Source organism: Pantherophis guttatus, chromosome 7 (assembly GCF_059756535.1).
Source record: "Pantherophis guttatus breed Tessera chromosome 7, ASM5975653v1, whole genome shotgun sequence".
NCBI classification, from domain to species: Eukaryota; Metazoa; Chordata; class Lepidosauria; order Squamata; family Colubridae; genus Pantherophis; species Pantherophis guttatus.
The window spans coordinates 83,803,460-83,827,320 of NC_142069.1; the positions used below are offsets into that span (position 1 = coordinate 83,803,460).

Here is a 23,861-nt window from a genome sequence, read left to right on the forward strand (position 1 = left end):
ATACCCATTATTGCTGCTGCGGAAATGCAATAAATAAATAAACTCTGTGAATCACCCCATTATGGCAAAATGGTAATCAGTATTTGGGTTATGGTGGAGGCTAGTTTTTAAATGTTCATTGATTGATTAGCTTCTGTTAAATTTTGAAGGATCATCTGTAAGTGATTTCTCTTTCTCTTTTTCTATTCTTCTACCCCCACCCCCAAATATAGGTACGTGAAATTTTGAAGCGCACATATAGTTCAAAAGCCAAAAACAGCATGGGTAAGAAAAAGCTTGAATTTTAAATATAGCATCGTGGAAGCCGCTTCTCGATATGTTTTAACCATCTCATTGAACGTGTCAGCTTCTTACAAACTACAGCCAGTCCTCGACTTACGACTATTTGTTTGGGTGTCTGTTCAAAATTTTGACGGTGCTGATAAAAATCTCATCTTTGCACTTACAACTGATCCTCGCACTTACAACTGTTACACCGTCCCCCCCTCCCATAGTCACGTGATTATAATTCGCACATTTTGCCACCAGCTCACGTTTATGACCAGTTACGGTGTTCTGTGCTCTCATGATCTCAGTTTGTCATCATTTTTGCTGGTTTCCAACCAAAAATGCCTGTTCGGTACGAATGGGTTCACACGCAAAATCAATGGAGGACGCCAGATTTGCTTAGCCACTGGGTGATTCCATGAACAATTGCAGTGATTCACTTAACAATCACTGTACAATCGGGCGTGACTCACTTAACAACCTTCTTGCTTAGCCATCGAAATTCTAGTTGCAACCGTGGTTGTAAATTGAGGACTATATTCAAGTGTGTTTTGAAAAGACTGAGACACCTGCTAGGAAGATCTATATGGTTGCTCCAGCTAAGGAGAAAGAATGGCAGAACTGGGAGACATTTTCAGATGTGTGTCTTACCTCCTCATGATCCGAATAAGGCATATTAGAAGGAATATTCACTGAAAATGACACATACCCTAGACCTGTGATGGCGAACCTATGGTACGTGTGCAGGAAGTGGCACGCAGAGCAGGGGTGAAATCCAGCAGGTTCTGACAGGTTCTGGAGAACTGGTAGCGGAAATTTTGAGCAGTTCGGAGAACCGGTAGCAGAAAGTTTGAGTAGTTTGGAGAACTGGCAAGTGCCACCTCTGGCTGGCCTCAGAGTGGGGAGGGAAGGGAGATTTTGCAGTATCCTTCCCCTGGAATGGGGTGGGAATGGAGATTTTGCAGTATCCTTCCCCTGCCATGCCCACCAAGCCACGCCCACAGAACCGGTAGTAAAAAAAATTGGATTTCACCACTGACGCAAAGCCACCTCTCCGGGTACACATGCCGTCACCCGTTGCTTTTCCGGATTCTGCTGCGCCGGCCAACTGGTCTTCACACATGCGGGAGCACCAGAAACCCGAAGAGCAGCCGCCTGGTGTGCATGTGTGCGCCGGGAAGAGAATCTTCCTGTTTCCAGTACGTAATGAGCACCGGCCAGCTGGTCTTCATGTGCGCATGCTCTCCAGAAACTGGGAGACCAGGTAGCCGGTGTGCATGCACACCCCGGAAAATATAAGATCATCTTCCCAATGCATGCGTATGCACCGGGCGGCTGCTCTTCCACTTTTTGACACACGCACGGGCAGACTCCCATTTCGGCACTCGGTGCCGAAAAGGTTCGCCAACACTGCCCTAGACTGAAGGGTCCTTGGTGCTCTCTGAGCGCGGTTGTTTTCTTGCAGTACAGCCCGAGCACTGATGACGTTACCTAGTTTGCTTAATGAAACGTCTGGAAGAAAGCCACCAAGCTCAGAGAACAACCCAGGACCCCGCATGTCAGCCCTGAGAGCTACAAATATTCTCCCACCCCCTTTTTTTGGGGGGGGGAGGAGGAGCTTGGTGTTGCGGCGAAACGGTCGGAAGATTCTGGGGCTCCAAGATCGCCGCCGAAAGCCCCACTGCTGGACGGTCCTTTTTGGACCTCACAGTCTTGTTTTGACTGTGGTAGTGGAGGGCATATCCTGACACCGCAAAGTCCCTGGTCAATCCAGGAGAAACCCTTTTTCTCGCAGCGGGGTGGCAGCCATTGTGGACCAGGGGTGTCAAACTTGATTTCGTTGAGGGCCACAACAGGGTTGTGTTTGACCTTGGGGGGGGGGATGGTAGGGGGGCATGGCCAGAGTGGGTGCGACCAGCTCAATGTCACTCGTGTTGGGAGCGTCTGTGGTAGCCCGAGCCATCTGTCAGAGAAAACGAGCTCCCAAGCTCCATTTTTGGCTGCGACGGCCTCCTGCAACCCTCGATGTCACTCGTGTAGGGGGTGCCTGTGGTGGCCTGAGCCATCTGCCAGTGAAAACGGGCTCCTGAGCTTTGTTTTCAGCTGTGACAGCCTCCTGCAACCCTCTGCCAGGGAAAATGGAGCCCAGGGGGGCTGCACGCAGCCCTTACAAGCTCTGTTTTCAGCTGCGATGGCCTCCTGCCACCCTCTGCCAGGGAAACCATTTTCACTGGCAGAGGCACCACGGTCTTTCACTGTTTCCAGGGTGGTCAGATCTAAGCACCCCACGAGCTGGCTCCAGCAACCGGTCCTTAAGTTTGACACCCCTGCCCTAGGCTGTCAGGTAGCCAGCATTTCCAAAACTTGTCTGCCCATCCCATCCCCCTGTGCCTCCTCCATCACTTTATAAGTGATGGAGCCTGAGTGGCATAGGAGGCTAATGCCTCCTACTAAGGCAGCATTTAACATCCAGCTGCCTGCAATTACTGCGAGTTCAATTCTCACCAGGCTCAAGGTCGACTCAGCCTTCCATCCTTTCTAAGGTGGGTAAAATGAGGACCCGGTTTGTGGGGGCAATAAGCTGACTTTGTATAAAATATACAAAAGTATGAAGGCTATTGCTTAACGCATTGTAAGCCGTCCTGAGTCTCCGGAGAAGGGCGGCATATAAAAATAAATAAAAATAAAAATAAATAAATAAAATATAACAGTTTTCTCAACCTTGGAAACTTTAAGATGGGTGGATTTCAATTCCCAGAATTCCCATGGCTGGCTGAGGAATTCTGGGAGTTGAAATCCACACATCTTAAAGTTGCCAAGGTTTGCTTTATAACTTTATAACATTGCTTTATAACTTCAATTTGTTATTTTTTTAAAAAACATACCTTTAGATCAAGGTATATATTTTTTTTCTCCTCCTGGATTGAGAGATATAACCCCTGAAATGTGATATATTAACCATCAGAAATGCCAGCCTGATTTAGATTACAGGATGGGATCTTTGCTTTTATTTCACTGTCCCTTTTTCTCCAAAGAAGGCTAGCAAAGGGCTAAGGATGTTTGGCTGATGGAATCATTCCTGGTTTTAGAGGCCAGCAGTCATAAAACTTGAAAAATTGCCCAAAATGGAATCATTAGGTATCTTGGTAGATTAAGAACACATTCCCTAAATGACAGTAATGTTGCTCGGATTTTTATGGGCAATATTGTGGGTTGTATTTTAATATCGCTCCTTTCGATGAAATGGTAATTTATATATATATTTTTCCTCATAAAAAAGAATCATGTCTTTTAGCATTCAGTAAATATTTGGCAACTGCATCCGTTTTTAAGTTATGGCACCTTTTCACTAGCAGCATAACTTCCAATTGCCTCCGTAAATCTTATTAAAATGAAGAATGAAGATGTAATTATAGGTAAAGAGCATCTTGAGTATTTGGAGAAAAAAAAATCAATCAGCTGAATTTAAGTCTGGATTCTAAAACTCAAATGTTGGCTACAATTTAACGTTGCATTTTCAGGGACAAAATCTGATTTCCTCCTACCTCCAAAGTTATAATAATTTGGAAAATTAATTTCAGCTCTAAATTTCAGCTCCAGTAATCTCTTGAATGACCTTATTCTGCTGAAAGGCAGGTACACACATACACACAAATTATACAAAACAAAATAATACTGATAATATCCTAACTTGTATCTTTTTTTTTCTTTAGGTATTAACACATTAATAGCAAACAATGTTTATGAAGCAGCTTATCCTCTACATGATGTAAGTATATACTTTTAATCCTAATTTTTATAAGGACCGAGTTTAGAATGAGAGTATTGTTCATATTTGTTTCATATTAAATTCAGCATGGTCCATACTACCATATGTGGTGGTCCTGCCCTGAGGCTCGAAAATATTGGCTTAAAATTAAAGATTGACTACAAGAAATTACTAACAAACAATTAGATTTAGAACCAGAACTCTTCCTATTGGGGATCTTCAAAAATATATATATGTGAAGAACACAAAATATCTAGTACTACACATATTAACCGCTGCCAGGATTGCCTTTGCTCAATGTTGGAAACAGACATGCACACCAGCAGAGAAACTTGTCATACAAAAGGTCATGAATTGCGCAGAAATGGACAAATTAACGCTGAGTTTAAAAGATAAAGAGGCATCGATATTTTAAAATGTATGGGAACAGTGGTATAACTGGATAGAACAGAGATAGATTAAAGATAGATAGTTATTAAGTATAAGTAATAGATAAAATAAGAATACGCACAATTTAAGTTTTGTAAATAACACACGAATTACTGTCACAAGAAAAACACCACAAATAGCGGTTGTTGAGTGATATAATTTTTTTATGCTTTTAATGTAATAAAAGTGTAATAAAGTGTTTAAAAAAATAAAATAAATTCAGCATGGTTCCAAATATTATGTTGGGGAACAAAGAAGAGGGGGGTCAATCTATTTTCCAAAGCACCAAAAGGCAAGACAAGAAACAATGGATGGAAACTAACCAAGGAGAACCCCAACGTAGAACTAAGAAGAAAATTATTCATGGTTAGAACAATCAACCAATGGAATAGCTCGCCTTCAGAAGTTGTGGGAGCTCCATCAGCGGAGGCTTTCAAAAATAGACTGAACAAACCATTTGTCTGAAATGGTATAGGTCCGTAATGGCGAACCTATAGCGCATGGAGCCCTCTCTGAGGGCATGCGAGCTGTTGCCCAGCTCAGCTCCACTGTGCATGCCCACGCGCCTTCCGCCGGCCAGCTAATTTTCAGGTCTCTGGCATGGGGGCAGGGCACATGCGGGAGACACGTGCGCATGAGTGTGGGGGGGGGTGTCTTGCGTGCATGTGCATGGGCGGCAGGGGGTCTCGCGCACATGCGCAGGGTGAGGGGAGTGAGGGGGGAGCAGTGCCCCCATGGCAAAATGGGTCGCAGTGGGGTGCGCCCCCCTACAGCCCATTTTTAGTCCCAGGCGGCTTCAGGGAGACTTGCCAGGCCCAGAACAGGCTGCGAGGGGGCATGCATGCTTGTACAAGGGGGGGTCGTGGGGAGCATGGGGAGAGCATGGAGGGGGTGTCATGTGCAAGGGGAGCATGGGGTGGTCGTGCATGCATGTGCGTGCGGTGGGGTGCATGGGGGGAATTGCATTAAGGGTGTGGGCATACACGCGCACAACTCCCCCACATTCCCTCCACTTTCGGCATGCGGCTGCAAAAAGGTTAGCCATCATTGGTATAGGGTCTCCTGTTTGAACAGAGGGTTGGATTAGTCCTCCAAGGTCCCTTCTGACTCTGTTTTTTTTTTTAAAAAAAAAATTGATTTATATGCCGCCCTTCTCCGGAGACTCAGGGCGGCTTACAGTGCGTTAAGCAATAGCCTTCATACTTTTGTATATTTTATACAAAGTCAGCTTATTGCCCCCACAAACTGGGTCCTCAATTTACCTACCTTAGAAAGGATGGAAGGCTGAGTCAACCTTGAGCCTGGCGAGATTCGATCTTACTTTAATTGCAGACAGCTGGTGTTAAATTACAGTGCTTAGTCTGTTGAGCTATCCAGGCTCCATTTTATGTTCAGTTTCCTTGGCAAGGCTGACAGGGAGACTGGCAATATCTTTATATAGCGTGAACTGCTAAGGAAGGGCCTTAAGGATCAAAGTCTTGGGAGAAACATAAAGATTTGCCATCAAATGCTACTTTTTAGACAGGAGAGAGAGGCCTTCTCTCTCTGCACCCAACAAAGGCCGTACAGAAATAGTCTTACTGCATCCAGTTTTGGTCACCACGATGTAAAAAAGATGCTGAGACTCTAGGAAGAAAAGAAAAAGAAAATGAAATCTAGATGAAATCTAGAACCATGTGCAGTTAGAGCTTTTTTCTTGCAGAATTTGGCATTACATAAAAACATTGTTCAATCCAGATGTCCTTAAATAGCCTTGATAACCTATTACTTTTCTATTCCAATATTCACAGTTACAAGGGATTTTAATTGCAATGATTTAAATGAAAAAAATGTAAATGTATCCGAGTGAAATACTAATGACTTGTAAAGAATAAATTACTGATGAATGCAAAGAGAGACAGACAGACAGACAGACAGACAGACAGACAGACAGACTCTAGGAAGAGTGCAGAGAAGAGCAACGAAGATGTTGAGGGGGACTGGAGGCTAAAACATATGAAGAACGGTTGCAGGAACTGGGTATGTCTAGTTTAATGAAAAGAAGGCCTAGGGGAGACATGATAGCAGTCTTCCAATATCTCAGGGGCTGCCACAAAGAAGAGAGAGTCAAGCTATTCTCCAAAGCACCTGAGGGCAGGACAAGAAGCAATGAGTGGAAACTCATCAAGGAGAGAAGCAACTTAGAACTAAGGAGAAATTTCCTGACAGTTAGAAAAATTAACCAGTGGAACAACGTGCCTCCAGAAGTTGTGAATGCTCTAACACTGGAAGTTTTTAAGATGTTGGATAACCATTTGTCTGAAGTGATGTAGGGTTTCCTGCCTAAGCAGGGGGTTGGACTAGAAGACCTCCAAGGTCCCTTCCAACTCTGTTATTCTATTCTATTCTATTCTATTCTATTCTATTCTATTCTATTCTATTCTATTCTATTCTATTCTATTCTATTCCCTATCAACTGCAATTTGATATGATAGCACTGCTACAGGCTCTATTTATTCAATACATTCTATAATATATTTCATCTCATTAACACCATCTCCAACCATCCTCCAATTAGACCTACGCTTCAGGAAGTCTTCGGGGGTAAAGCATGATAATGAAGGCACAATTAGAAGGTGATAAAGTGGAGAGGGATATGGGAAAATCCAGTTATTAATATTGCCTTTGGAAGTTGCTCAAAGAAATTGTGAGCTTTTATCAATAAAATACTTTGGGGAGTTTAAGAAATCTAGGTCAGCATTTTCATTTTAGGAGATAAAGAGAAAAATTACTCTTGATAGCTCTGCTAGCAATAAGAAATAAGTTTTTTTATCTGAATTGCAAAAGCCAGTTATCGGTCTGGACTAAAAAGCAATTTTTATAGACGGTGCTCGGCTTAAAACATTTCAACGTTCAGTTTGATGTCACTATTAAACGTATATTTTAACATGTGTCATTGATTTTTTTTCAGGGCGAATATGAAGGTGAAAGCAAGGACATGAATGAAAGGAAGGTAAAATATTTGCAGCCTCATTTGGGTTGGTATGAAAGTTATAACTATGGACTAGTCCTTGCAAATAGGTCTGTCATTAAAAGACTTTTAGACAAACAAGATACAACCAAAGCTGAAGTTCTCCTGATTTTTCACAGCTGATTGATTTGGATAGAGATTGCACAAAAGGATGTTCCACTATTTTGGAATCCATGTATTATTATATACCGTATTTTTCAGAATATAAGACACACTTTCCCCCCTTAAAAGAGGGTGAAAATGTGGGTGCGTCTTATAATACACCGAATTTAGCCAAAAATACAAGACACGGAGGAGACGATGATCTGTGTCAATCCCTGCAGCCTGGAACAGCTGATTGGGGGTATTCTGGGAGGCCAATCCACCCGCCAATCAGCTGCTCATGCTGAATCAGGTTGCAATAATGTGCTGAAGCTGATCTGTCTGTTCGCTATTTTCTGCAAGGACTGTCAGAGTTTGCAGCAGCAAGCAAAACACAAGCAGAGGAGAGGAGTTTCAGAGATCAGCACAGCATGCAGCTTTATTTTCCAAATAACCCTCAACCCTCTCACATACCGACAGGACGCTAGCCAGATGAATACTGATGGATGCTGGTAGGCAGAGGCAGAATTTTTTCCCCCTTATTTTCCTTCCCCAAAACTAAGGTGCGTCTTATACTCTGGAGCGTCTTGTACTCTGAAAAATACAGTATGTAACAATATGACATCACTGCTGCCAGATCTCTAACTGGTGTTGGCTTTGCTATGCATCGAGTTCTTCCAAAAAACCTAAGATGTCATAATGTGTTGTCATAGTATATGTCCAGAATCAAGCAGTTATGGCCTTCTGTAATGTAAAGATGGAATTTCATCAATGAACAGTTTTTCTAAGTGCCATCCAAGTTTTTGGTATGGCACCCAAGGTGCTGATAATCATTGGGCCCACCATAGCTGGTTTATGCCATAATCTTTCCACTTCGATTTTCAGAACCGGATACTTTATGATCTTCTCAAAGAATTCTTTGTCTTCTAATCTACTATCCCTTGGTATTTCCCCATCAGTTATCCCCATTTTCTTCTGTTCATTTTCAATTACTTTTTCAACCATACGTTCCAACCAATTACCCATTACTGGCAATACGATGATTTTTACAGATGTGGTAGTGAATAATTTTAGCGACTACTGTCATGTCGTTGTTTATTCTTAGTTTGTGTGAGTTCCATTTAATTTTTTTATTAGTTTATGAAAGTATAAAGTGCAAAGAAAAAAAAATAGCACGAAAAAGTAACAAGAGAAGGAGGGGGAAAGAAGGGATATAGTCGGGATGGGCTTCAAAAATTTTAGCAAGGGGTTCTCTGCCTGGTTGCTGGGTGGGTATGGCCATGGTGGCGTGGCCTAGTCAGCCTCCTGCACCATGTCGGGGAGCCTTTTTGCCCTCCCCGGGCTCCAGAGGCTTCCCTTGGGCCTCTGGGAGAGCGAAAACGGCCTCCCCAGGCTGCAGAGGCCCTTTGGAGGCTGGAAACGGGCCCATTTTCAGCCTTCCTGAACTTCCGGTAGGCCCGCTTTTCACCCTCCCTGAGCCTTCATGTGCTCCCTGCACTTACCTGCATCGGGAGAACCGATAGCGATGGCTGTACGAGGCTCCGCCCACCCGCCCGGGTGTTGTTACTTCCTGGTTTTAACCAGGAAGTAATGTGTTTTTTACCCTCTGCGCATGCACAGAAGGTTTTGCGCATGCGCAGAGGATATGCATGCATATGTGACGCGCATGCACTTCCGAACCGGTAGGGAAGGTTACGTAGATTTCACCCCTGGCCGGGTGGGGGAGCACATGCGGTCCCCCCAAGCTCCATTTTCACTCACAGAGGCACCGCAGGCCGGTTCTTTGCTGTTTCCAGGCCAGCACCGTGGACCGGATCTAAGCACCCCTAAAATATTTCCTAAAATATTTTATTCTTCTAGGAAAGGGGTGGGTGCTAACTTCCTACAGTAATGAGTCAAATGCCTTTTTATAATCAATCCAGACCACAAGTAAATTGGGTGGTTGGTGGTTGTTGTCTTTTCGGCTTTTGAGACTCTCCAAAACCATTTTATGAATCAGAAGTTGATCATTATTTTATTTTTATTTATTTGATTTATATGCCGCCCTTCTCTGGAGACTCAGGGCAGCTTACAATGCGTTAAGCAATAGCCTTCATCCTTTTGTATATTTATACAAAGTCAGCTTATTGCCCCCACAAACTGGGTCCTCAATTTACCTCCCTTAGAAAGGATGGAAGGCTGAGTCGACCTTGAGCCTTGGCGAGATTCGAACCTGCAGTAATTGCAGGCAGCTGGTCTTAATAACCAGCTTAATAACAGGGTGCCTTAGACCACTGTACTACCAAGGCTCTTAGCTTATATTATACTTGTATGTTTTCCTGGAAGGAAGTTATTTCCTTCTAAATAATCTTAAATGTTGTCCACTATTATGCCTGCAAATAATTTAAACATTGAAGGCAACCGTCTTATTGACCTATAGTTTCCTGGTATGGTCCTTATCTCTAAGCCTTTTGGGATGAGATATGTTATGCCACTTAGTAAGCAGTCATTGATGTTTCCTGTATGCAATACTTCATTTAGCTGTTTAGCTATAATTAGCTATAAGCTAGTTCAGGTATCGGAGCCAAAAGCCACGTAATTGATCATTTCCAAGAGATGTCCAGTTATTAATCAGGTTTGGAATCAGTGTATTCATCACACAATCAGCCAGATGTTTAGACCAGATTTTGCCTTTTTATTCATCTATCGAGTTCTGCAATTGCTATAACGATGAAGGTTATGATGGTGGAGGGGGACACCTTTAAGTCAGAGGTAGTATTCAGCCGGTTCGGACTAGTTCAAGCAAACTAGTAGCGGAGATCTCCGGTAGCGGAGATAGTGAGTCCCATCCTGGTGCTATGCTGTCCTATTTAGACACGTTTTTCAGGCCGGGTGCATGCGCGGAGGGTGCGCGCAAGAGCAAAGTGCATGCGTGGAAGGCCAGGCGCACGCGCAGAAGTTGTGCGCATGCAGCGAACCGGTGGTAACAAAATGTGAAACCCCCCAACGCTTTAAGTTGTTGCTCTTCTTTTTAATCCTCTGGTGAAGTGTTAAGCATCAAAAGCATAAAAGGTTCCCCCACCCTTGAGACGCTGCATGGATTGCTGACATGTGTTCCCCTAGCAGGGATGTGAAGCTCCGACTGTAGATTTTCTGAGCATAAGCTCATCTGTTTTCTATCTGACCCTGAATAGTTTCAGGCTTCAATTTCCTGGATTGCCCAGATCAGATTTTAAAAGGAAGAGAGAAGGGTGTTCTCCATCGCTGTTTTCTACCGGCCTCTCCATTCGCTGGTGGCCCTTTTATTTATTTATTTATTTATTTATTTAATTTGATTTATATGCCGCCCTTCTCCGGAGACTCAGGGCGGCTTACAATGCGCTAAGCAATAGCCTTCATACTTTTGTATATTTATACAAAGTCAGCTTATTGCCCCCACAAACCGGGTCCTTTTAAAATACAGATGCAACTTTTGTCCCCTGCCAGCAATGCAGTGGCCTCCACTTTCTTTCCAAGGTGGACAGCGGTCATCTGGCTTGCATTACTTTGGAAAGGAAGGGCTGTTGATTAAAATTTATGGACCAGCTCATCGGGCAAAAGGTAAATCCCTATGAACCTTCTTCATGTTCTCATTAGCGAAAAAGAGCCTGTGTGATAGAAGCAGGCCAGACATCCTCACAAAGGAACATGTTGTGCAGCTCATGTTCTCCCTACGAATGCTCATGGAGCTCCTGAGATATTTGCTTAAGTGAAATCGGAATCTCACATTCACTTCGTTTAAAAGATACATCCTCGTAAAGAAAGAAGGGAGAACATCATACACCAAAAAACTAATACTACATATGCAGGGGTGGGCTGCTGGGGGTTTGCTAAGGTTCTGTGCAGTTCGGAGAACCCCCAAATCCCACTCCTGCCTGGCCCCGCCCAGCCACTCTGCCCCGCCCCTCCCTGGAGTCCCCACGTGGCCCATTTTGAATGCAAGTAAGTGCAGGGTGCTCATGGAGGCTCGGGGACGGTGAAAAATGGGCCTATCGGAAGTTCGGGAAGGCTGGAAACAAGCCAGTTTCCAGCCTGCAGAGGGCCTCCGGAGCCTGGGGAGGCCACTTTTGCCCTCCCGGAGGCTCAAGAAAAGCCCACTATGGCCACGCCCATCCAGCAACTGGAGAACCCCTTGCTAAAATTTTTGAAGCCCACCCCTGTATGTGATCATGTTATACAGTTATCGTTGAGAGCCAGCTTGGTCTAATGGTTAAGACGCCGGGTTAAAAACCAGGGGATCCTGAGTTCTAGTGCTACCTTAGCTATGAAAGCCAGCTGGGTAATTTTGGGCCAATCACCAGGAGATTTTGAGTTCTAGTCCCGCCTTAGCCATGAAAGCCAGCTGGGTGACTTTGGGCCAATCACCAGGAGATTTTGAGTTCTAGTCCCACCTTAGCCATGAAAGCAAGCTGGGTGACTTTGGGCCAATCACCAGGAGATTTTGAGTTCTAATCCCGCCTTAGCCATGAAAGCCAACTGGGTAACTTTGGGCCAATCACCAGGAGACTTTGAGTTTTAGTCCCACCTTAGCCATGAAAGCCAGCTGAGTGACTTTGGGCCAATCACCAGGAGACTTTGAGTTTTAGTCCCGCCTTAGCCATGAAAGCCAGCTGGGTGACTTTGGGCCAATCACCAGGAGATTTTGAGTTCTAGTCCCGCCTTAGCCATGAAAGCCAACTGGGTGACTTTGGGCCAATCACCAGGAGATTTTGAGTTCTAGTCCCGCCTTAGCCATGAAAGCCAACTGGGTGACTTTGGGCCAATCACCAGGAGATTTTGAGTTGTTGAAGAGCACTGGACCTAAAATAGAGCCCTGGGGTACTCTACTGCATACTTCCCTCCATGTAGATACAGTTCCATTGAGAATTACACATTGAGTGCGGTTGGTCAGCCAGTTATGAATCCATCTGGTGGTGATGCTGTCTAACCCACATTTTTCTACTTTATCTAGTAGTAGGTTATGGTCTACTTTATCAGATGCTTTACTGAAGTCCAAGTAAATTATATCAACAGCATTCCTTTGGTCCACTAATTTTGTCACTTTGTCAAAGAATGCAATAAGATTAGTCTGGCATGATCTGTTTTCTAGTCCAGTCCAGTCCAGTCCAGTCCAGTCCAGTCCAGTCCAGTCTAGTCTATATTATTATGAAAAAGTAAAAAGTTGAGGGTAGATATTAATGCCTTATTTTACTGCCCCAAAGAAGTCAGAAGTCAATGCCTTTTTCCCCCCTTGCTTGCCCCCACTATCCACTTCTCTTGTCTCTTCCCTAATTTCCCTAATATTTATTTTTGTATTCTCTTTGTATGTCATATTCTAATTTTTTTTTTAAAAACTATATTAAAAGGTGAATTTACCAATGCACAGACACCCCCTTTTGCAGATAGTACCATGTCTAACGCTTGCTGATTCTTTAACACAACCTCACTATGCAATCCTGATCTGTTTTTGTTTGTCTGTTTTCCTCTCTTAGCTGTTATATCGAGAGTGGGCACGATATGGAGCGTTTTACAAGTTTCAGCCTATTGACCTCGTAAGGTAAAACTCCCTTGGTTAATAGATATCTGTGATCCTCATTATAATGTGTGTCACATAAAACTACTGGGCATTAGTCTCCTACATGGATCTTGCAAAGTTGCCTCTCTTTTTACATCATCATGGATGTTGCTGTGGTTAGAGTTGTGCGGTGGCCTAGCGGTGGAGCCCTCGCCTCGCAATCAGGAGGCTGTGAGTTCGATCCCAGATAGAGGCAGATATTTCTCTCTCTGGGCACAATGAGAATATATCTGCTGAACAAAGCTCCACATTGGCGACAGGAAGGGCATCTGGCCATCGAAAACATTCTGCTAGCTCCATTCAGTTGCCCGGTGTTCTGTCCCCGTTCCACTCACGCACCCCCACAGACGGCCCGGAGTTAATAAGCCACACGACAAAATTCTTTGAAAATAAAGCTGGCAGCAACCCAGTGGCTAGCTGCCAATTCAGACTTTACTCACACAAAACAAAGATTAGACTGCCAGCATTCCGATAAAACAGGCAGAGTTTTCAACAATACAAGGATTAATCCAAATGCAGTCCGATAAAGCAGGCAAAGTCCAGTAACGCAGAGATCATGGATTATTTCTAGTTTTTGCTCGTCACAAACTGAACCGGCCACCACACCCACATTTATACCCTGTGGGGTGTGGTCCAGTGACTCAGCTAATCTCTGGCACGCCTTCCCCTCTGCTGCGCACGCTTCTTGCTGCACCTCTGCCGAGGGTCCAGCCAGCACTTATCTCCTTCGTCGCTGTCCACCTGTGGCTGCGGGGACGTGCTTGGCTCTGAGCCTATCTTTTGGCCTTCGGTGTCCTCCAGCGGCATTGCCAGAGAGGAGGGTCCTGGAGAGGGAGGCCTTGCCAACTCCTCTTCCTCACTCTCAGAGTCTGCATCTGTCGATAGTCCAGGCTCAGGCAACGGAGCCACAACACCCGGACTCCACCCCGCAAGGGATTATGGGGTCGTTAAATGATGATGATGGTGATCGTTGTTGCTGTTGTTCAGTCACTAAGTCATGTCTGACTCTTTGCAACCCCATGGACCATAGCATGCTAGAGCCACCCCACCTTGTTCTCCACTGTCTCCTGGAGTTTGCCCAAATTCATGTTAGTGTGTTGATGACACTATCTAATCAACTAGGCCAGTGATGGCTAACCTTTTTGCCATCGAGTGGCAAAAGCAGGGGGAGCGCGGCGGGGTCGAACGCATGCGTGCCCACACCTATAATTTTATGTGCGCTGCCCCCCGTGCATGCGTGCGTGACAACCGCCCCTCCTCCGCGCTCCCCCTGCTTTTGGCACAGTGGGCCACTGGACTTCCGGTTCCACTGGAAGTCAGAAAAAAGTCCGTTTCCGGCCTCCAGAGGGCTTCCTGAGGGGGTGGGAAAGGCCATTTTCGCCCTCCCCAGGCTCCTAGAAAGGCTCTGGAGCATGGGGAGAGTGAAAAACGGGCCTTCCACATCCCCCACCCCCGGAGGCCAGAAACAGTGTGTTTCCTGACTTCTGGTGGGCCCAGAAATCCTGAAAATCAGTTGGCCGGTGCACGCATGTGCACCAAAGCTCAGCTTGCGTGCCCACCAATATGGCTCCATGTGCCACCTGTGGCACGCGTGCCATAGGTTCATCATCATGGAGCTAGGCTGTTGCAAAACAAAGGACTTAATCTCACTTTCTCCAGTACAACATCATTCTTTGTCTATGGAGATTCTCAGTCATCCAGGTCATGGTTGTCCCAAAGATGCTTTTTTTTCTTTTTTTCCACAATTTGGACAGAGAGAACCGCTGGTTTGAAAGAGGGGGTCAAAGCAGCCATCTATTTCAAAATTGAACAGCCCTCCCTGAACAGAGGGGGAGGGAGATGACATCCTCTATCTCCAGTCAGTTCAACAATTGCAAGAAGGCTCCACATCAGGGGTGGGCTTCAAAAATTTTAGCAAGGGGTTCTCTGCTCGGTTGCTGGGTGGCTATGACCATGGTGGATGTGGCCTAGTCAGCCTCCTCCACCATTGGGGGGGGCATTTTTGCCCTCCCCGGGCTCCGGAGGCTTTCCTCGAGCCTCTGGGAGGGCAAAAACAGCCTCCCCAGGCTCCGGAGGCCCTCTGGAGGCCAGAAATGGGCCAGTTTCCAGCCTTCCCGAATTTCTTGTTTTTTGCTCTCTCTGAGCCTCTGCGTGTTCCCTGCACTTACCTCACATCCAAAATGGAAGGGATGGAGCGGGGTGGGTGGGGCCAGCCAGGAGTGGGTTTTGGGGGTTCTCCAAACTGCACAGAATCTTAGCTAGAGGTTCTACTGAACCTCTGCAAACCCATACCCACACCCATCTGCATCACTAAGGTGACCCTGAGGACACAGATAAACCTCTAGGTGGCCTCAGTGACTCTGTAAAGAAATGCAAATGACCAGCTGTCTACAAGGAGTATAGATCCTTCCATTCCCCAGAACTGAAGAAGCTTCTTGGATGAGAAGTGAAAGGTCTTCCAAGAAAAACCAGAAAGTCCAGTTGCCTCTTGAAAAAGCACCTTTGGGACAGCTGGACTTTCTTTGTTTTTCCTTGAAGACGTTTCACTTCTTATCTAAGAAGCTTCTTCAGTTCTGGGGAATGGAAGGATTTATACTCCTTGCAGACAACCGGTCATTTGCATCCTTTTAGAGAGTCATTGAGGGCATTTGGAGACTTATCTGTGTCCTCAGGGTCACCTCAACGACTCTCTAAAAGGATGCAAATGACCAGCTCTTTACAAGGAATATAAATTCGTCCATTCCCCACCATCCAGTCAGAGCTAAAGAAGCTTCTTGGATGAGAAATGAAACATCTTCCAAGGGAAACCAGAAAGTCCAAAATAGCCTCTTGAAAAAAGAAAAAAAGCAATATCCTTGTTTCTTTTTTTATTTTAAGCCATAGGAGAATGATAATCTTCATGTTTTTCCCCTCTTGTGCGAAAAAGCAAATGATTACAAAAGTGTAAAGAGAGCACCAAATAATTTCTACTTTTTGTTTGACATAAAAAAGAGTTAATGACTGGTTGAATCAAATCGGTTCTCCAGGAGAGGGGAGATTATTTCCTAGCATCAGAAAAAGAGAGCCTGTATTTACCATTAAACTAATCCCAGGAAGGATGTTTATGGCTCTCCTTTCCTAAATCAAACTGTTGTTATCATCTCGTTCCAGCATTTATGAGCTGTGTCTGATCAGCTCAGAATCATAACCGTTGCTTAGATTGAATAGCCAAGAAGTAGATGCAGACAGAGATAAAGATCCAAGAGAGGAATATAGGAGGCAAGACAAAAAAACAAACAAACCCAAAAAAAAAAAACATAGCAATTGGAGTACTGAAGCGGGCAAGAGATGATGGATAGATGACTATCCATTTTGTTGTTGTTCCGATTTGCCTTTCTTTTTTTCTCTTTTTCCTTTCTTTTTTAGATAGATGACATGATTAGAAGTTAGGTAGGATAGAAAGAAAACGTCTTTTAATAAAAGGGTGGCATGATTAAAAGTTAGAATAAGAGATAGAAATAAGAGAAAGGGGAAATATTAGTGTAAACACCTTTATATAATAAAATAAAAGCAATAACAAGAGAAAACATGGAATAATTGAATAATGATATATAACTTAATATAAATGTGTATTATTATTAGAAATATATAAGTTGGTTGAATGTAATAACTATGATTAATTCTACTAGTTTTGTTTGTATTAGAATGTATGACACCCAGGTGCCACACTGTTCACGCATTGATACATATATAAAATTAAATTAAAAACTTGGGGGGGGGGAAAGAATCATAACCTTTGCTGAGAAAGGAAGATTTAAATAGCGTCCCTGTACACCAACGATTTTTCAGGCTGCTTTGAATCAGAAAAACAACCATAAATTTTTGGGCTGAATCTCTATTGTTGCAGGTTAGCCTGATCGACAGCCTGATAAATTAATTACACCGTTCCAGAAAAAATATAGATTTTTTTTTGGTATGGGAGAGAAGGCTTAGAATTAACTGGTAAAAGGATTAAGGCAGGTTTTTCTGTGTATTAATCCTATATAGCTGATGAGTTGGCTGACCTTGTCTGGATTTTAAATCTAATCAGGGTCTGGCCTGGTTAATCCTTGGATAGTTGATTCTTGGGGTGGAAATCCTGGGGCTCAACGCTGCAGTAGGAAGTTGCGGAAAAAAAAGCAACAACAATGAAACATCCAGAGCAGAGGTGGGTTTCACATGATTTTACCACCGGTTCGCCACACACCGAAAACATGAGCGTGCGCACCTTCCGCGCATGAGTGCGACATTCCACGCATGCTCACGTGTGCAGCTTGCACACATGCGCGTGGCTTAGAAAATATGGCTAAATAGGACGGCGGCCCACCCATCCACTCACAGGTCACCACTACCGGTTCTCCCAAACTGGTCCGAACCGGCTGAATACCACCACTGATCCAGAGGAAGGCAAAATGAATTACCTCCGTTTCATAACCGAGAAAAGCCCATCGGGTGTCTGCAAAGTCACCAAGAGTTAAGGCCAACTCCAGACATCTTCGCTTTACAGAGAAATAGAGAGGAGAGCAGGAGAGAAGCAGAATTCCAACATAAATTTGAAGTAGTTTGATACATAGAACACAGAATAATAGAGTTGGAAGGGACCTTGTGGGTCTTCTGGTCCAACCATCGACTCGAGCAGGAGATCCAATGCCATTTCAGGAGCCTGGATAGCTCAACAGACTAAAAAGCCTGTTATTAACATTCAGCTGTCTGCAATTATTGCATGTTCGAATCTCGCCAGGCTCAAGGTTGACTCAGCCTTCCATCCTTTCTAAGGTAGATAAATTGAGGACCCAGTTTGTGGGGGCAATAAGCTGACTTTGTATAAAATATACAAAAAGTATGAAGGCTATTGCTTAACACATTGTAAGCCGCCCTGAGTCTCCGGAGAAGGGCAGCATATAAATCTAATTTAAAATAATAATAATAATAATAATTGTCTAGTCACCTTTTTGAAAGGTGGGGTGGGACGGAATGGAATAGAATAGAATAACAGAGTAGATGTTGTGGCCCGTCAGCGGCTTGTGTGGATTGTAGCTATTTCTGACAGCGAGGAGGCTGGTGTGGTGCTGCGCCAGCAGCCTGTGCAGCTGGCGCTCGAGTCAGACAGTGAGGAGGCTGGAGAAGATTTGGTGCCAGAGGCAGAGACTCAGCCAGGGCCTTCAGAACCTCCAGAGGCTCCTTTAAGTGAAGAGGATGAAGAGGAGGAGCCTCTTCTCAATGCACGGGCGCGCAGAGCTGCCAAAAGGCAGGAGTGGCTCCTCAGGAGGAGGTCTCCTCAAGAGTAAGGCTTGGGGCTAATTGGCCACTCCCTTAGCCTATTTAAGGAGGAACGCCGATTGCATCAAGCTGTAGGGAACAACTTTAGTTCACTCTCCTTCGCGTCTGGATTCTCTGCGAAATTGCTTCTGGGCTTTCTGCCAACCCTAGTAAGACTGTGATTACCTTATCTTAGAATGCTTGTAGGCTGTTAAGGAAGTTTATTAACAGCCTGTGGTTGAAAAAGACTGAGTTATTTGAGTAAAATAAGCTTTATATAGTTTTTGTGTGTGCTGCGTTCTTTGGGGTCCATAGCTGGGGCAGAACAGTAGAGTAGAGTAGAGTAGAGTAGAGTAGAGTAGAGTAGAGTAGGGTAGGGTAGGGTAGGGTAGGGTAGGGTAGGGTAGGGTAGAATAGAATAGAATATAACAGAATGGAATGGAACGGAACAGAATGGAACAGAACAGAACAGAACAGAACAGAACAGAACAGAACAGAACAGAAAAATAGAATTGGAAGGGACCTTGGAAGTCTTCTAATCTTTTTTTTTTTTTAATTTGATTTATATGCCGCCCTTCTCCGGAGACTCAGGGCGGCTTACAATGTGCTCAGCAATAGCCTTCATCCTTCATACCCCTCACGTCTTTACCTGTGCGTTGTGTTTTTCCTTCCTTTAGAAAGTATTTTGGAGAAAAAATCGGAATGTATTTCGCCTGGCTGGGGTTATATACGGAATTTCTCATTCCATCCTCTGTCGTGGGGGTTATCGTCTTTATGTACGGGTGTCTGACCATTGAAGAAGATGTTCCAAGGTGAGGCGCCACACGCTAAATAGGTTGGTCCTAAAAAAAAAATATTGCAAGATTTGGTCTCTGTTTGGTGTTTCGGGCTTCTGCTAAAGTGTACCAAGTCTGGAGATGAACATTTTGCTGAATATTTTCAGCTGGAGGAAGGAGACCTATTAAGAGCATGAATGCTATTTGTTTCTCCAATCTCCGATAAACTTGATTATTTCCACTCTTGCTTGTCCTTAGGAAGTCCTCGACTAAAAACCATTTATTTCGAGACCATTCGAAGTCATAAAAATAAGTACGGCTGGTCCTTGCTCTTATGACCATTGGAGCATCCCAGTGGTGAAATGTAAAATTTGTTACTACCGGTTCTGTGGGCGAGGCTTGGGGGGAGGGGGTAATATGACTGAGTGGGCGTGGCCAACTTTTTTTTTTTACTTTTAAAACCATTTTTTCTACAACCTCTTTGGTTGAGGAGGTTGTAAAAAAAATGCTTTTAAAGCCTCTGACGATCCCAGCTGACTTGCCTGATCGGCAGAAGCTTTTTTTTTTTAAAAGCCTCTGACGATCCCAGCTGACTTGCCTGATCGGCAGAGGCTTTTTTTCCTTTTAAAAACATTTTTTCTATAACCTCTTTGGCCTAAGAAGTTGTAGAAAAAATGCTTTTAAAAGCCGCTGGTGATCTCAGCTGAGCCATGCGGTCATCAGAGGCTTTTTTTTTTTACTTTTAAAAGCATATTTTCAGCCAAAGAGGTTGCAGAAAAAATGCTTTTAAAAATAATTTTAAAAAAAGCCTCTGATGATTGCGCGGCTCAACTGGGCAATGTGGGGGGGAGCAGGGATTTTTGCTACCGGTTCTCCGAACCACCTGCCTCCATCGCTACCGGATCGAGCGATCCGGTCCGAACCAGGAGCATTTCACCCCTGGAGCATCCCCAAGATCATGTGATCAAAATTTGGTTGCTTGGCAACAGGCATGTATTTACGATGATTGTAGCATCCTTGGGACATGTGAGTGCCCTTGGTGACTTTCCCAACCAGCTTCCAGCTGGCAAGCAAAGTCATTGGGGGAAAGCCAGATTCACTTAGGGACCACTTAGTGATTCGCTTAACAGCCGAAGCAATTCGCTTAACAACTGTGGCCAAAAAAATAAGTGGCAAAATGGGGTGTGACTCCCTTAACAACCACTTTGTTTGTTTAGCAACGGAAATCCTGGGGCCAATGGTTGTTGTAAGTACAAGGACTATCTGTATCCTCTTCTGCTTGTTAAAATAAAGATATGAATCTTTGAATGAAAGATTAAGGCAAGGGTGTCAAACTCAAGGCACAGGGGTTGGATCCGGCCAGCGGATTGCTTAGATCTGACCCACGGGGCTACTCTGGAAACAGAGAAGCACCGACCCACAGTGCCTCTGCCAGCAAAAATGGAGCTTGGGAGAGCCACATGCGACCTTCACTGTTATGTCTGGACGGCAAGCACGAGCGGCCAATAGAGCAGCCGATTGGTCCGTGTGCCGGCAGGCAGCCGGCGGGAAATTGGTGGCTCCTGATTGGCCCAGCTTCTGACAGCTGAGTATAAAAGAGCTGTCAGTGCCTCAAAAAGCTGCTCGCCTCTCCTTGGTAACCAGAGCGAGTCACTGTTAGCTGTTATTGTTAGCCAATAAACATGTTGTGAAGTGTTTATCCTGCCTCGCCTCCCTTCTTTAGCCTTTGTTAAGAAGGCTAGAGCAACTGGCGACGAAGGTGGGATCCAAATTAAAGGAGATGGGAGTACCTGTATATTTGCCAAGACCCTCACTAAATACATCTGAGAATTCCGTGAACAAGTTGGAAAATACATCAGATGAAGTTGCGTGAATACCGGTAATAGCCTATCAATCTCCTTGAACTCCGTTTTCGCCAGCAGAGGGTTGCAGGAGGCTGTCACAGCTGGCAGAGTGCTCAGGCCACTCTGCCCTACATGGCTCAGGGCCAAGGTATCTTCGAGACCGCCTTCTACCGCATAGCTCCCAGCGACCAGTAAGATCCCACAGAGTTGGTCTCCTGCAGGTCCCGTCAGCTAAACAGTGCCGGCTGGCGGGCCCGCAGGGGAGGGCCTTCTCTGTGGCTGCCCCAGCAATCTGGAACCAGTTACCTCCTAAGGTCCGGACCATCCCCATCCTACTGGCCTTCCGAAAAGCGGTGAAGACCTGGCTCTTCCGGCAGGCCTGGGGCCGTTGATCTCGCTCTTGCGATCTGGCGAGATCCGGCCATGAATGGGTGTGAATGGGTTTTAACTGTTTTTAATGTTTTAATTTTTAATGTTTTTATATACGGTTTTTTAATGCATTGTAAGCCGCCTTGAGTCTTCGGAGAAAGGCGGCATACAAGTTGAACAAATAAATAAATAAATAAATAAATAAATAAATAAATAAATAAATAAATAAATAAATAAACGTTGAACTGGCCACGCCCACTCTGGCCACACACACACACACACACACACACACACACCCGAGGTCAAACACAACCCTGATCAGTGGTAGGTTTCTGTGGGTGTGGCTTGGTGGGCATGGCTTGGCTTGGTGGGCGTGGCTTGGTGGGCGTAGCAGGGGAAGGATACTGTAAAATCTCCATTCCCTCCCCACTGCAGGGGAAGGTTACTGCAAAATCCCCATTTCATCCCGATCAGCTAAGACTCAGGAGGCAGAGAATAGATGGGGGCGGGGCCAGTCAGAGGTGGAATTTACCGGTTCTCCGAACTATTCAAGATTTCCGCTACCGGTTCTCCAGAACTGGTCAGAACCTGCTGAAACCCACCTCTGGTTGTATGTCAAGGACTACCTATACTAGCAAACAGCTGGAAAGCTTTCCCTGCATGAAGCTGATGACTGATCTTTTGGCTTTTGCTCTTCTTAGCAAGGAGATGTGTGACCAGCGTAATGCCTTCACCATGTGCCCTTTGTGTGACAAGACGTGTGACTACTGGAACCTCAGCACAGCTTGTGGAACCGCCCGTGCCAGCCACTTATTCGATAATCCTGCCACCGTCTTCTTCTCCGTTTTCATGGCCCTCTGGGGTAAGCTTGCTTCAAACGTTTCCATACCTGAGTAAAAACCAAAAGAGAAAACAAGAATAGAATAGAATAGAATAGAATAGAATAGAATAGAATAGAATAGAATAGAATAGAATAGAATAGAATAGAATAGAATAGAATAGAATAGAATAGAATTCGCAAAGCATCCCTGGTCTGCTCTCAAGAAGCAACACAACAGCAAAAGACTTTTTGCTTTCTCATAATAATATGAACAAGCCATTTCTATAGCGGGAGGCTAAAACATGCGAAGAACAGTTGCGGGAATTGGGTGTATCTAGTTCAGGGGTCAGCAACCTGTGGCTCTGGAGCCGCATGTGGCTCTTTCATCCCTCTGCTGTGGCTCCCTGTCGCCAGTCGGCTCCACAATTGATAGGGCTTCCGGTTAGGACAGGTAGAGGAAAAAAGACGTCGTGCTAGGAGGAGACTCTATGGCGGGGGAACCGTACTTCCAGTTGGCAGGGGAAAATTCAAGGTGCTGGTGATGACCTATAAAGCCCTACATGGCTTAGGCCCAGGATATTTGTCAGACTATCTGCAGCCAGCAACGGCTTCCCATCGCCCGGTGCGTTCTCACAGGGAGGGCCTTCTCCGGGTACCGTCGGCTAGACAATGTCGGCTGGCGGCCCCCAGGGGGTAGAGCTTTCTCTGTGGGCGCTCCCACTCTTTGGAACCAACTCCCCCTGGGACTTCGGTTGGCTCCTGACCTTTGCACCTTCCGCCGCGAATTAAAAACTTGGCTATTCACATCGCCCAGCCTGGACTGAGGGGTTTTTTGATTATTTTAATGGGTTTTAATATATGTTTAAATTATATATTTATACATTTATGTATTTTATGTATGCATATTTATGTATTTTATGTTTTATTGGGTTTGTTTTTATTTGTTGTGAGCCGCCCTGAGTCCTACGGAGATAGGGCGGCATACAAATTATAATAAATAAATAAATAAATAAATAAATAAATAAATAAATAAATAAATAAATAAATAAGAGCTTTGGTAGTACAGTGGCCTAAAGCACCCTGTTATTAAGACCAGCTGCCTGCAATTACTGCAGGTTCGAATCTCGCCAAGGCTCAAGGTTGACTCAGCCTTCCATCCTTTCTAAGGTAGGTAAATTGAGGACCCAGTTTGTGGGGGCAATAAGCTGACTTTGTATAAATATACAAAAGGATGAAGGCTATTGCTTAGCACATTGTAAGCTGCCCTGAGTCTCCGGAGAAGGGCGGTAGATAAATCAAAATAAATAAATAAATAAATAAATAAATAAATAAATAAATAAATAAATAAATAAATAAATAAATAATAAATGGTCACCGCGCTAGGAGGAGACTCTATGGTGGGGGAATCAGACTTCCGGTCAGCAGAGGAAAAAGGACGCTAGGAGGAGATTTTATGGTGAGGGAACCAGACTTTCGTTCGGCTCCAGAATTGAATGGGGGGCTTCCGGTTAGGATTTTTGTGGCTCTTTGAGTGTTTAAGGTTGCCGACCCCTGATCTAGTTTAATGAAAAGGAGGACTACGGGTGACAAGATAGCAGTGTTCTAACATCTCAGGGGTTGCCACGAAGAAGAGGGAGTCAACCTATT

At 44.7% G+C, this 23,861-nt stretch overlaps 1 protein-coding gene across 2 annotated transcripts in view; it reads left to right on the plus strand.

The window, feature by feature from the left end:
• The window catches only part of ANO2 (anoctamin 2), a 193,938-nt gene that overhangs the window by 58,236 nt on the left and 111,841 nt on the right, over positions 1-23,861 (plus strand). For both annotated transcript variants that reach the window (XM_060684111.2, XM_060684113.2), the window contains 6 exons: positions 213-264; positions 3,981-4,036; positions 7,416-7,457; positions 13,046-13,110; positions 19,083-19,217; positions 22,096-22,256. In XM_060684111.2, the coding sequence (XP_060540094.2) occupies positions 213-264; positions 3,981-4,036; positions 7,416-7,457; positions 13,046-13,110; positions 19,083-19,217; positions 22,096-22,256 (511 nt within the window). The remainder of the gene's footprint in view (positions 1-212; positions 265-3,980; positions 4,037-7,415; positions 7,458-13,045; positions 13,111-19,082; positions 19,218-22,095; positions 22,257-23,861) is intronic.